Source organism: Ceratotherium simum, chromosome 1 (assembly GCF_057802395.1).
Source record: "Ceratotherium simum simum isolate JZ-2026a chromosome 1, ASM5780239v1, whole genome shotgun sequence".
NCBI lineage: Eukaryota > Metazoa > Chordata > Mammalia > Perissodactyla > Rhinocerotidae > Ceratotherium > Ceratotherium simum.
In genome coordinates this window covers 33,126,172-33,141,802 of record NC_141900.1, presented here as the reverse complement: position 1 = coordinate 33,141,802, position 15,631 = coordinate 33,126,172, and the positions used below count along the sequence as shown (strand labels likewise).

Below are 15,631 nucleotides of genomic sequence, written 5' to 3'. Positions count from 1 at the left end.
ATATACAATAAAAAAACAAGATTTAAACATCTATGAGAAAAAAATTATTAATTAAAAAAATTTAGCTATAATTGACTTAAAGATGAAGGAATTTATTAGCTTAAAAAAAAAGCATGAGGCGGAATGGAAAACCAATTCCATCTAAAAGTGTTAGAAGGTACTGAAGCAGAAAGTTAACTGTTGCTCAGACAACCCCTTGGTTGGAGACTGGCAGGAGGCAATGAAGGAGGGATCAGTGGTTTCAGAAAGTGAACTCTACAGCTTCAGCCTAGGTCTTCAAAAGGTGACAAAAATCTAGTTATAAACCTTATCCAAAGATACACTTCCATATTATGAATTTAAAAATGTTTAAGGGGGCTGGCCTGGTCACATAGCAGTTAAGTGCCCATGCTCCGCTTTGGCGGCCTGGGGTTCGCAGGTTCGGATCCCGGGCGTGCACCGATGCACCACTTGTCAAGCCATGCTGTGGTGGCGTCCCACATAAAACAGAGGAAGACTGGCATGGATGTTAGCTTAGGGTGAATCTTGCTCAAGCAAAAAAAAAGAGGAAGGGGCCAGCCCCGTGGCTTAGCAGTTACGTGCGCGTGCTCCACTAGCGGCAGCCCTGGTTCGGATCCCAGGCGTGCACTGATGCACCACTTGTCTGGCCATGTTGAAGTGGCATCCCACATACAGCAACTAGAGGGATGTGCAACTATGACATACAACTATCTACTGGGGCTTTGGGGAGAAAAGGGGGAAAAAAATGGAGGAGGATTGGCAATAGATGTTAGCTCAAGGCCAGTCTTCCTCAGCAAAAAGAGGAGGATTGGCATGGATGTTAGCTCAGGGCTGATCCTCCTCACAAAAAAAAAAAAAAAAAAAAAGAGGAAGATTGGCAACAGCTCTTACCTCAGGGCAACTCCTCCTCAGCCAAAAAAAAAAAAAAATTGGATATAAGAACAATAAACTTAGAAACTACACTTTTGAAAGATGATTGTTATATTTTTGTTTATTATACAGACATGTAATTTATAAGTTTATAATTGTGAAATAATGAATTGAATTATGTCAATCATAAAACTGTACATATCTATTTCCAATCTCCATTTTCCACTTATGTTTCATTCTGTAATTCTTAAATGTCAAAAACAGTAAGGAAAGCTACTATGAAAATCCAATAAAATAAATAAATAAAACTCCTAAACTAAAGCTGATATGGCTTATATCAGCAGCTCAGACTTTTCACAATTTTAAAAACACTAAAGATCCCAAAGAGCTTTTATATAGGCTACATCTATCCATATTTACTGTACTATAAGTTAAAATTGGAAACTTTTAAAATGTTAGGTAATTAAAAAAAATAATAAACCCATTATATGTTAACATAAATAACATATTTTTATGAAAAATAACTATGTTTTCCTAAACAAAAATAATAGTGAGAAAAGTAGCTCTGTTTTACATTTTTTCAAATCTCTTTAATGTACGGTTTAATGAAAGAGAACTATATATCTGCTTTTGCATTCAATCTGTTACAATGCATTATTTTAGTTGAAGCATATGAAGAAAATCTAGCCTCATACAGATACATAGTTGGAAAAAGGAATCATTTAATAGCCTTTTCAGATAATTGTGGATATTCTCCTTTGATTATACATCAAAACTCAGTAAGTGATAATTTCTTAAAGATTAGTTAAAACATAGAATATAACCATATCATTCAATTTTTCATACTGTATTACATTAAATCCACTGGTCTATCTTGCACTTTGACTGGATCTTTTACTCATGCATGATTTTATAATTCCACACATCAGTCATTTGGAAAATATGAGTTATGTACATCTACCAAATGTTGACACATTTCATTAAACAATTAAAAAATACATTTGTTAATATCAACATCAATGTTTTCAGAAAAGCTGATATCATTGGAGGGAAGGGAAGCTATCAAGCTTAAGATGGTGAATACAAATTTTCCAAAATTCTAATTTTTATTTGAAAGCTTTAATTTTACCATCAGCAACAAATACTGTCAGCTGCTTTCCTGGAAGTAACAGGCTCACTTCATTCTATTTTTATTCAAGAAATGTCTACCAAATGCCTAAGTCTAAAAAACTATCTAGTTTTGTACTTTTAGTACAAAAACTAGTTTGTATTTTTTTCTTTCAAGTAAAAATAGTATTAGATATCTAACAAAACCGTCTAGTTCAGCTCACATTCAAATAACTGCATGAGTACTTTTCCTTGAGGCAACCATCATATTTCAATATGCTGCAGAAATGCTTTATGCATACTTCCCATTTTGTCACTCAGAATATTAAAAAAATGGGGACTCAAGGATTGAGAGTTAATAAAATTAATAATGTTTACTGCATCATCATGGACACTCTTAAGTGAAACCAGCTTTTTAATTTTTTAGACTGAGTGCATGGTGGGTAGGAACTCAATGACTACTAGTATAGCTTGATGCCACTGCTTTTATTTGTGCTAAGGCACCACCAATTTTACCCACCATTGTGCTTCTTAAAAAAGAAATTCATAGTGACTAGCTTTCTACCTTCCTGCTATTCATAAGGCAACAGTGAAGATTCAAGAGCATTCTAAAGTAACTACATGCAATAAAAAAAAAAAAAAATGGACACAAGCCTCTGAAAGATGTTAAATTTGCTCAAGCGCTTAATTCCAACAAAGAAAAGAAAAATATTTTATATAGCAAAGAGTTCAAAATTTTTTATTTGGGTCAAAATTGTTTAGGATTAGATTATACACATTACATATTATTATTTATGTCTTACCTTAGCTCTAGAGGAACTGACATTTTCCATATTTTCAATGCTGCAGATACAATTCTGTGCAACTTTCCGGCAAGCCACTCTGATATAGTCCCAGAAGCTACGAGGACTCTCATAACCAAACCAGGTTACTTGACCTTCAGGAGACAAATTGTAATACAAAATAAAAGAAAACTAGACTAGAAAATTCAAAATGCAAGAAGATTACAATTCTGAAAAATAAAAGGCAACATAGTGTGCCACAGTGGAAAGCGTACTGACCTCAGAATCAAAAAGCCTTAAATCTGGTCCTGTTCTACCTTTATCTAGTGTTGTTACTTTGGGCAATTTATTTAATGGATCTGGATTACAGTTTTCTCAACAATAAAATCAAACTAAATAAAATAAAAAGGAGCTAGACACTAAAAAATCTTTTGCAGTTTAATATCCTCTATTCTAATATAGTCTTTTAGATAGCACACAGAAAACCTTCCTTGTGGTTCTAGTTAAGCATTAATTTAAACATCACCAGTTGCATTCTAAATCTTTCTCTACCTAGAAAAATAGAAAAAAGTAACACAACCCTTCTCCTCCTCTTGATAGGGATACTTCAAAGAAATCAAACAATGTGTGGTCTATCCTATACGTAAATATCATCAATTAGAATCCTACATTCACTAATCATTCATAATCTTCTACCCAACCATTCTCATCTATAAGGCCATAAAGCTCCCCTCTAACTATCATTAATCTGCTCTCTTCTAGTCACCAATCCTTGAAAAGTCCTTCAGGCATTTACCATTCTAATCTTTCAGATTTGGGTAATCATGTGTCTGTTCATGAACAAATGTTCTTTTGTGTGTATCTTATATTAGTATTAATATTTCTATGCAGGACTTTGAGTAGAAGGTCCATGGGAACCATTCTGTACTCCTAATATTTTTAAAGGGGATATGAAAGACATCTTAATACTTTCTTCAGTTGTCTGGAATGATTACCTAGGAAAATTGTTCAATCTTAACGTAGAAAAATTTGCTTTTATATGTTAAAATCTGTGCTTCCTCGTTTTGAATTAATTATTTATTTATCTCAAATCTTCCCTTCCCCAGTAAAAGCTTCTCTCTAGCAACATCGAAAGTATTCTGGTCAGCAAGCACCAATTTAGGAGCAATGTCTGAAATGAGATTTGAGTGGTTCTCAACCATGGCAGCCCATAAGAATAACTGGACTGCTTTTTAAAAATACTCATGCCTGGGGGCTGGTCCGGTGGTGTACCGGTTAAGTTCGCGTGCTCTGCTTCAGCAGCTCAGGGTTCGCAGGTTCAGATCCTGGGCGCGGACCGACACAGCGCTTGTCGAGCCATGCTGTGGCAGTGCCCCATATAAAGTAGAGCAAGATGGGCACAGATGTTAGCCCAGGGCCAATCTTCCTCAGCAAAAAGAGGACGATTGGCAACAGATGTTAGCTCAGGGCTAATCTTCTTCACACACACACAAAAAAATACTCATGCCTGGGCTCCACCCAAACTAAATAATCAGAATCTTTAGGGGAGGGCACAGGCATTGGTATTTTTAAAAAGATTCCCCTGGTATTTCTAATAATATATTTATTGTTAATCAACCAATAGAAAGCCTACATATCACGATAGGTAACTCCTATTCATCATTCAGAATATTTTAAAGGCCTCCTCTTCTTGTAAGCCATGTGTCATCTCCACAGTGGGTCAGTTCCCCCCTATGTGCTGGATTAGCACCCTATGCTTACTTATCCTTATAATTATCTGTTTACTGGATTGTCTCCCATATTAGGTGGTAAGGTCACTAAGGCAGAGATTGTGTCTTATTTGTCTTTAAATCGATCTCTAGCACTTGACATAATGCTTGGCTCACAGTAGGCATTCAATAAATATTTGTTAAACAAACCAGTTGGCAAATCAGCACAAAACAGATCAACTTAATTGCAATGCATATAAAAATCTGAATTTTAAAAATCAAATTAGTATCTTTTTACAGTAACAGTTCAATGACAATCTAGTATCAAGATGTCTGCATGGTAGATTACAAGTATCAAATATTACCGATAAAAATATTTACCTTTGTCTATATATAAATAAAAATACAAAAGTATCTATAAATCCTTACTCAAATATCTATATAACTCAAATTTCCCTTTAAAAATCAAATCTTACTACCAACAAACAGAAATCTATATATAGGAATATTTATAATTTCCCTTCTTCCTCTCAATCTCTCCCCATCACTGCCCTTTGCCCCCTCTCTTCTTAAGTTAAAAAAGCTCCTGGAACAGTGTCTCAATACAGTTTGTATTTAGGGCAATTTTTTTATTATCAATTTGTCAGTCATTTGGAGAGGAGACAGGATGCCTAGTGGTTAAGAATACGGGCTTTTGAATCAGGTAGACCTGAATTAGATCACTTTCTAGCTATGCGATCTTAAGCAAATGACTTAACTTCACTCTCGAAGTCTGGGTTTCTTCCACAATATATTTGATAATAACGGTAGTACCTACATGATAACACTATTGTGAGGATTAGATGACATAACGTATGTGCAGCAAATAGTATATAGCGTAGGACAGATGTTAACAATTATTACTACTGTGATTACTATTATCATACAAATAGTTAAGGACCCAAGCTCTCCTTGCACCACAAACAAGTGGGAATGAGATGCAAAGTTAAGTTTTTCCCATTGCTTGCTTAGAATCTAGAAAAATCTTTAAAACTTACTCCGTAATCCAAACTTTTCCCATATTAACCTTTCTAAATTTACCTCCCTAAAAGGTTTCTAGTCTCAAATAATTTTCCTTGGCTTCTATTAATTGAGATCATTCCATAATTTAAAAATGAGAGGTATAGTTGCCAGACCTCCCTCACGCAAGAGTACTACACACTGGCAGGGATCTTAAAGAAAAGGATATCACAAGGTTTCTCTGGTGACTTTATTTTAAACCTCATGAATATGACATAGCTAAGGAAAATAATTTATGAGAAGTTTTAAAGTAAAGCTGTCAAAAACCAAGAAAATATAACAAAGCTCCATTTTGGAGGAGGGGAAACAAAGATATAGAAAAACTAAAAATCTAGGCTTAGGTTAAACAGATAGGGAATGGACACTAAATCCTGCACTAAATCCTTAGGACTCTTGTTATGGGTGGGATACGCTCTCTATAAGACTTTTACCCAAAAGATAATAAGATTTCCAAGATTACAAACTGAGAAATGAGACAATTAACAGAATGACCTATCATCATGACTTGCAGGGCCTTAAATAAACCAGTAGTATCTTCACAACACTTTTATCTACTCAACAAACTAGACGTGAGGATGACTTGGCTTGATTCTGCCTTCCTTTCTCTTCCACGTGCATCATTTCCAAAGTGAAGTTCTTAATTCAAGACACTGAACTTTTCACATTCAGAATGATCTGCTTTGATTAAGAGAAGATGGAGTTCCCTTGTTAGAACTTCCAAACAAACTCTCATGTAAACTGTCTGTACCCTAGAATTTTACTTAAATAATTAAATAATTTCTACATCTATGAAAAGAGTTGAATTTAATTAAAAATAATACAAGTGTTCAATTGGTTGAGATGTTATTATTCCACATCACTTTTATTTAAACACAGAATAACTGCTAACAAAAGATGTACTTGGGCTATTAGTGTGTAACCAGTATTCAACAGAAAAATTAAAGAACAATGCTACAAGCTAATCATGTCTTTAAAAATAACTATTAAATAAATAATCACTCCCAAGATATTCTCATTTCCTTTAAAAATAACCGCAGAAGCAAATCACATAGCAAGAAACTGACTAGTCTATATTTTGAAGAAATTTTATTCCAGAGATATGCTGTCACTAACAGAATTCTCTTTTTAAAGCTCTTGATGTATATAGATGTATAATATGATTTCAATCACGTGTTCCTAGAAGTTGACTTTTTAACCAATGACAAAGTTAAATAAGATTTTCAAAACTTATTCCCATCCCATGAATCCAACTCTAATTCATTTTAGGCACAGAAATAAGAGGTGAAAAGTTTGCTACACTAAAAGGTGATCTGCTGCTAACCAGCTATGTGATATCTTTCCCACTAAACTGCCTCATTTTAGGCACCTAAAAATGGCCTGTGATCTCTAGGGTCTAATGTTATTCTAAAATTACTCTTCTATATTATTTCTATGTTTCTGTTTTGCTTATATCTTATTTTATGGCGAGAATGAGATGTTTTAAGAACAAGAACTAAAATTTCAAAAGTGGTTCTCTACTAAGTAGTGGCTAATGATACATGACTTTTTGACAATATAATATAAAATATAAATGAATCTGTTAAGTGACTTCCTTTCTCCAGCCTCTGTATTAATGCTTAGCTATGTAAAGAGCAAATGAAAAACTAGTCTCACAAGGTGAAGTTCTGTTAGTGTTACAATACATCACCTAGATGACAATATCAAAGACTATTACCTTGGAGCTGTTATTCATCTAGACAAGCAATAAGAGATAGTCCCATCAGATTTTAACAAACCACTCTGATATCACTGCAAAAGTTTTCAGATACTTAAAGGAAATTGGTTATCTGTGGATTTATTGTTGCCAATATATTAATAGTTAGATATTTAACTTTTCACTTTTCACTTTAAATTTTGTAGCAGCAATCCCAAATTTCTTACTGCTAATTTATGAAAGTTAGTTTAATATTTTCCATTATCTTTTTACTAAACAGAGAAAATTCCCATTTCTGCAAGAGGTCAGAATCTTTTCCTTTAAAAAAAAATATTAGTTGACGTTCATATTTATTAGACCACTCAGCTTTAAAGGTAAAATTATGACCTTAATTAACTTCCTAAAGTCTCATATTAATATTCTTAAAAAATAAAACAAATTTAAACACTTTGAAAATAACTTTACACTTTAAGCTGAATATTAAGAAGTCTGAGTCTAGATTAGATACTCAATTGTACTTATATTGCTAGCTCTGTATGTTACTTACAGGATGCATCAAGTAAATCATTCAGCAACTATGAATCACAGTTGCTAATCTATAAAATGTAATTATTATCCTCTGTTCCTGACAATTAATGTTTTGTTCACTGGTAAGGAATTTATCACAAACAAATAACTACAGTATGTATCGATCCCACAAAAATTAGTCAATTCTTAATCTTCCAAAATAAAAAAAATTAAGATAACCAGGTTCACCAAAAATCTGAAAATTGAATTTGACTTAATAGCCTTTTTTATCCCAGTAATTTTACCATCATTCCAAGTTGAGTACACAGGTTTTGTTTCTTTCTTCCACCAGTGTTTTTAACATAAGATTTAGAATACTGGCAGATTGAATTAGAGTTCTTAAGGCAGAAGTCCATACAGAGAACTACACATAAAAGTGTAGTCCTGAAGAAATCAAGCATAATTTGTTTCAGTAGTGATTGAAGCTATACATAGGGAACATAAAACAAAAGAAATTGTTTAAAAATGATTACTTGTGGGAATTAGGATTGAGGAAATGAGAAGACATTCATTTTCTACTTTCTATCCTTTGTCTTACTGTAATCTTTAAGAATAATGACTATGTATTTCTTTTCTAATTAAAAAATATAATAAAAGGCTAGGTCATAAGTACAGAGGCCTAGCAGTGTTTTGCCTACAGCAGGAAATCAGTAAAAAAGTTCTGAATAAATGAATAAGGAATGATTCTACCTGGGAGAAAGGAAACTAAGGAATATATCCCACTAATGGTTTACGAATGGCAAAGCAGTTATTGTTGATAGCACCCAGGTATGTTTTACTGAGTGACTTCGGAAAATTCACACAGCTTTCCTGAGGCTCCAGTTTGCATGTAAGACAAATATTATTACACAGTACTTACAAAATTGAGGAAATAACCAATAAATCTTATATCATTAAGAGTTATAATAAAATTTAAATAACACAGATATGCATGATTAATAAAATAGTGCTTAAAACCACAGAACTTAATAGAAACATGAAGGGAGTTACATGGGAGAGGGAGAGTAAATAGATTTTTGTGTGGGTTTACAAGATTTTAATTTAAAAATTAGCATAAGCATTCTTGTGCCTTCTAGATTAGCAAAAACAAAAACAGAAAGCTGTGCAAAACCCATGCAGTGTACTAAAAAAGATCACTTAACTGATACAGCCCTCCCCAGTAAGTCAATTCCATGCTCCCGTGCAGCTCAGTGGCGGGAGACATCACCAGCATAGAGTACCTTGAAGAGGTATTTGGAGATGAGCCAGCCATCTGCAACTTTGGGAAATCTCTTTAAAAAAATGAACAACAACAACAACACACAGATATTTAAGAAACCTGCCACCAAGTTTACAATTGCAAACTGAATAGTCCAAATAAGATGGCTACACATAATCTTGATGCAGTAAACACTACTTTTACCTAATAAATAAAATGAACTCAATTAAGATGAATACGAACTTTACTTGACAAGTAAATCAAGCTGGTCCCTTGTAGCCTATTCTATTGGAGAGGCTAGGGTGTGGGTAAGTCATAGACCTAGTGAGAAGCAACTCTGCCCTGTTCACTTTCACCTCCATCATTCTTTCTCAAATGTAATAAACTGATAATGACAATGCAAAATGAGCAAAAGCTTGACTGAATTCATTAGTTTTGCACCTCAGAATTGGTAAGTTCTCTTTTTTTTTTTGGCCTAAGGAGAGTTAAAGTGGTATGTTTTTTTCTCTGAATTATGAGAATAGTACTTAGTATATCTAGTAAAATGTTCTTCAGTTTAACCAATATTGAATAAATGCTTACTCTATGCAAAATACTGTTTTTTTCCCTACAGCTTCCAATTATTGCTTAACAATCACCATCTGGAAAAGTACTATAAACTCTTGCTGTGTTATTTGGAAATTCCTAGTATAATTTACAGGAAAACTCCAAAGGCAAATTTCTGAAGTCACATTCCCAAAAAATGATATTTTCTTCTCTCGTAAGCAAATACTGAAATCTCCAATAGGACATGGTCCCACACCTTTCCAAATACTTAGACTCTTTATGAAACCAAACAAAAACAAAACAAACACAGTCAGTAATGTAAGAAAAATGAAAGAAAGGAGATATACACAGTTGTGCTATTGCTACATCTATGTCTCTACCATTCACTCTCTATCCTCCCACCTCCATTTGTAACATTTTAAACAAATATTAAATTTGGAAATACATATCCAAAAGGATCTATAATTTGGTACCCTAGTTGAAGCCCATATTGGAACATAATGCTACAACAAACAAAAATGAAAATTTCTCAGCATTAAAATGTAAATCATAACAGAATGCTTTCCACTGCACATATTACGAACACCAATTCTTAATGTTTAAGTCACATTTTTTCTATCTCTGTCTTGAAAACAAAGTTATGTATCTTATTTGCAGTCATTTACATAATTAAAAAGTCATCAAAGTAGAGACGATTTCCAGGAAAGTCTAACTTAAAGGAATTTTACTTCAAAAAAATGTATCAAATAAGACATATCATATCTAAATTTATGTCATGGCTTAATCAATCCCTGGTATAAAGTGGGAAACAATTATGGAATCTATTACAAAACTCAATTTAGAGATTAGAGTTTTTTTTTTTTTTAAAGCTGATATTATGTTAGGCTTTATGCCCTGGTTATGCATATTATTTTGATCTTGGCTGTGAAACACCATGTGAAAATAAAAAAAATTAAAATATTTTCACTCATTTATAGGCATTAATTGCTTTAATTGTAATTTAATGTCTCACTCTAGGTCAGTTACCAGTTATGAGCAACCAGAAGCATCCAGGCCAAATGACAATCCACTAAATTTCAAATTATCTGTAGTCAAATTTCAACACTTCTCTCATGTTATAGATGAGAAAGGAGAGGCCCAGAGAGAGCCTGCCTACACCCAGCACATCTCTGTTCCCTGTAACCTCATGCTGATCTACCCCTTTGGCAACAGACAAGATCTGACAGATGGAGAGAATCAGTCAGTTGGTTATGAGTTCACACTGACAGCCTCAGAAATAGGAAAAATAATGGGGCAGTAAACATGTAGTATGACTGGGGTAAATATTTTTCATATAAAATTTCAATTCTCAGAATAGTTGCTGCCAAATAATATATATATAAGTGAACAACAAAGCTAACATTATTTCAGAGTGGTCCAAGGAGTGCTCGTTTGTAGAAAAGCTTTTCATTTGCAATTGAAATAAAACTTTTTGTTTTAAAATAGATAATATTAAATATTTATATATTTAATTTAGATATACTTATATAAGTATATTATTATTATTATTATACTTATTATAAGTATATTTAATTAAATTTATTTATATATTTAAAATACAAAATGTTAAGAGAAAGTGAAACAGTATTTTACCATTAAGTAGCTTAGAAAAACAATTGAGATAAAACTAAATAAAGAGAAAGTGTTTTGTTCAAGAACAAAATTCATTCAAAAGCACCATTATAATCATATCATACATAGTCATAGGTTTTATCTAGTTTCTGAAATTTCAGCCAAAAGAAGAATCTACGCAGATGAATATGCAATAAAAGAACACTTAATCATACTGAAGATATAATATTTTCTGACCCAAAAAGCATATTTTCAAAAACAAATAACTGAAAATAAATGCAACTCTATAATCTTTTCATTAATGTAGAAATTGGCCCTCATATAGAAAAGATTACTGACCACTGCTTTAAACCAATGAATCTTTCTTGGTGATAAGACTGAATATAATTCTCATCCATGAATATGATACTTATTCTTCCATTTCTTTCATGTTAGCCCCTGTTCCAACTTTAGCTTTCTATTCATTTCCATTTCTTTGATGACTGAGCTACATTATCACGATTGATAAAATTTGATAAATGTTAACAACTATGTAGAAGGTGAACTTTTTGCCTGTGCTACTTTCAGTCTAATTTTCTCTCTTTCTCTGTGTGTGTATATATTTTTCTAATTGAGTTACAAGTAGATGACTTTATTTTTAAATGATCCAAGATGGATTCTTGAAAAAATCCCTACATGGATTGATTTGTAAACTGACTGCCATTTGTAAGGCAAATAACAAAAGTGATTATAAATTATCAGATAGTAATTCAGAATTTTCACAAGTTTTCTTTTTAAATTGGCAACACCAGATAGAATATATTCTATTTTGTCACTGACAATATTAATGCAAGTTCTTACTGTTTGAAATTTTGACTCTTCAACCACGTATTTATATGTAAGAGAAAATTCATTCCGTGAAGCCATAGTTAAATTGCAATATGCACTGTAATTCAGCTAACAATGAAACAATATTATTTTCTTTTCTATGCGGCCATTTTTCATTTCTTAATAGGCCTGAAAATAAAATGTAATATTATATATAACTTAAACTTTTAAAAGATTGCTTTAAAACGCCATTTACAGGTAGATGGTAGATATGTTAGAAACAAAAGTATTTGTTCATTGATTCAACAATTGTAAAAAACTAAGTACCAAAAACATGCAAATATTTTACATTTGAAAAGTCAAAGTTACTTTGAAGGAAAGAAATGTAGGAAGAATTTTAATTAAAAAATATTCGATTACATGAATGACAACTCATTGAAATCAGAAAATCAGAAAGATGTGGGAACTGAAATTATGATCTTCTCCAAAAATGAACTGAAGTCCATAAAATTGTGCAATCTTTTCCCTGTTCTATAGAATGAGAAATATTTACTTCCTTTAAAAGAGAAATATTCGAGCATTAAAAGTGATCAAAACTGTTGCTAGTATTATGTAACAAAAACATTTAACAAAAGCAACTTTCCATTACTTAAAATAAACCAAACGTGACTTGATAATTACAAGTACTGTAAGTTGCTCTATGCTAATCTGCAAAAATCATAGAGTCAAACTGGAAACGTCCCATTATTTTTCTGGCAGAAACTCAAAGGCCTACAAACACAAATAAACAAACACAAACCATCAGAGACCATCAATTCTTGCTAAATGCAAGAATTTGGATCATCTGGTAGAATCATAAATGTCTTTAACTTTCTCATATACTAAAAAAAGACATTAAAAATATCTTATGCAGGGGCCAGCCTGGTGGCATAGTGGTTAAGTTCGTGCACTCTGCTTTGGTGACCCGGGGTTCCCAGGGTCGGATCCTATACACCACTTATCAAGCCATGCTGTGGTGGCGTCCCACATACAAAAAATAGAGGAAGACTGGCAAAGATGTTAGCTCAGGGACAATCTTCCTCAAGCAAACAGAAGAAGACTGGCAACAGATGTTAGCTCAGGGACAATCTTCCTCACCAAAAAAAGAAAAAAAATCTTACGCAGTTTTATCACTAGTAGTATTATTTAAGTCTTTTCATAATATTTTCTTCTATGTGGTACACCCCCTAGAAGCCAAATCTAAACTTAGAATCCTTTGATTTGAAGGGGTTTTGAAAGTGAAGTTCATGTAAAATAAACTTGAAAAATTCTCCAGAGATAAAGTTTAAAACCATTAATAAATCTCTCATTTCTATAAATAAATATTTAAATTTGGGGGTTAAAATGACTCCCTGAAAATTCTGGTTTAGTTGTAAAATATAAAGACCATTTTGTCTATATCTCCTAATAAGTACAAATACTTGAGATATTTTCTTGCTCTTCACCCAGAAATGCCTACAGCAAATACAGTAATTAAGAGTACTATGACAATCATATAGCTCCAAACAGAAGCAAATAACCAAGTATGTGAGGATTGTGTATTTTAGAATTTTAGACATTCAAAATTATATAAAATGTTACAAAACTAAGACAAGAAAACTATTTCAGATGTTTCAAAACAAATAATAAACCCTCAAATGAAAAATGATAAGCATAAAATGAAATAATAAACTATCAATAGTAATTATGTAAGAAGACTAATATCAAGGGAGAAAAAAGGTCATTATTAACCAAAATGGGCTATATAAAAACTAGTTCCACATGATGGGAATAGTTTTTTTCTATTCTAGGATAAGTAAGAAAATTCACTCCATAAAAGAAACAGAGAAAGGTCATAATCAGGAAATCAGAGAAAAAAAGATTAATAAATATGAAAATATATTCAATCTCATTTGCAAATACAAATTAAAATAATAAAAATTTTTATATATTTCATATTAATAGAAGGCCAAAAAAGATATTTCCCCTTATCAAATTAAATATTAAAAATATTAATGGTACAATGAACACATAAGAAAAACAAAAATCACATACGTTATTGTCAGTACAACCTTTCTGGTAGACAAGAGAGCAACAGATATTAAACATAATATAGTACATATATCAAAATGTACACATCCTTTGATTTCAGTAATTACAATTCTAAGAATGCATTAGCTATTATTATTAACAGGAAATAATTTTATTTTATTTATTTATTTTTTTGCTGAGGACAATTCACTCTGAGCTAACATCTGTGCCAATCTTCCTCTATTTTGTACATGGGTCGCCACAACAGCATGGCTACTGACAAGTGGTGTAGGTTCGCACCTGGGAACTGAACCCAGGCTGCTGAAGCAGAGCGCGCCAAACTTAACCACTAGGCTACAGGGCTGGTCCCAATAGGAAATAATTTTAAAGAAATTAGAAAACTATGTAAAGATAAATATTCAGTGATACATAACAGCATGCTTAGGAAAGGGAAAATTGAGGAAAAAATAAATACAAAATTAACTATGGTTCATTCACATAATGGAAATTATGCGCTTGTTAAAAATGAAATGGAAATATACTCAAGAGAATAGAAAACATATATTCAAATGAAAACCTGTACATGAATGTTCACAGCAACAATATTTATAACAGGAAAAAAGTGGAAACAACCTGAATGTCCATTAAATGAATAATGGATACATAAAATGTAGTGTATCCATATAATGGAATATTATTCGGCCACAAAAAGGAATGAAGTACCAATACATGCTACAACATGGACGAACCTTAAAAACAATATCTTAAGTGAAAGAAGCCAAACACAAAAGGCCATGTACTTTACGATTTCATTTACACGAAATGTCCAGAATAAGTAAATCCATAAAGACCAAAAGCAGATTACTGATTTCCAGAGGATGAGGGGATGAGAGAAAAGAAAGTGACTGCTTAATAGGTATAGAGGTTCTTTTTAGGGTGATGAAAATGTCTGGAACTAGACAGTAGTGATAGTTGCAAAACATTGTGAATGTAACAAAAACTAATGAAATGTACACTTTAAAATGGTTAAAATAGTGAATGTTATGTGAATGCAATTTCAAGTTTTAAAATATTAAAAAACAAAATGAAATGGAAAATATAGTATGGTCAATATACTAAGGGCAAAATACATATAACAAAGAAAATATAAAAATATATACACACTCATGCATATACATATATAACATACATGATACATATACAAAGGTGTTACTTGCAATTATATCTGGGATTTCTGAAAGTTTTTATTAATACTTCCTACAGCATTATATTTCAACCTCTTGTCATTTTTATGAGTAGTAAGGGAATGAAAGAAGGCAAAAAATGATTGGTAGCCCAAGAAGACAGAAGTATATACTACACAGAAAGACAGTAAATTAAAGAATCGTGATAGAGCTTTATTCTTTTCTTTTTCTTTTCTTCCTTACTTCTTTCTTTTTTATTTTTTTAAAAAAGGTTGTAGACCTTAGTAGACCATTAACAGGGATGCAAACAAAGTCAAGTAGTCTATATGGCTGTTATGGGATAAAATCTTAAAATGAAGAAAGAGGCTTTTCAAAAGGCATCAGAAAAAAAAAGAAACAATGAGGGTTACAAGCTTAAGAGTAAATAAAGTATAGGAATATGACTTAGA

At 32.2% G+C, this 15,631-nt stretch overlaps 1 protein-coding gene across 6 annotated transcripts in view; it reads right to left on the bottom strand.

Moving 5' to 3' along the window:
• RUNDC3B (RUN domain containing 3B) overlaps nt 1-15,631 on the bottom strand; it is a 171,555-nt gene that overhangs the window by 106,789 nt on the left and 49,135 nt on the right. For 4 of the 6 annotated variants that reach the window (XM_004431308.3, XM_004431309.3, XM_087447573.1 and 1 more), the window contains exon 3: nt 2,781-2,914. In XM_004431308.3, coding sequence (XP_004431365.1) covers nt 2,781-2,914 — 134 coding nt within the window. Of the gene's footprint in view, nt 1-2,780; nt 2,915-9,007; nt 9,059-15,631 lie in introns of all 6 variants that reach the window. The other 2 variants (XM_004431307.3, XM_014788146.2) reach the window with 1 other exon arrangement.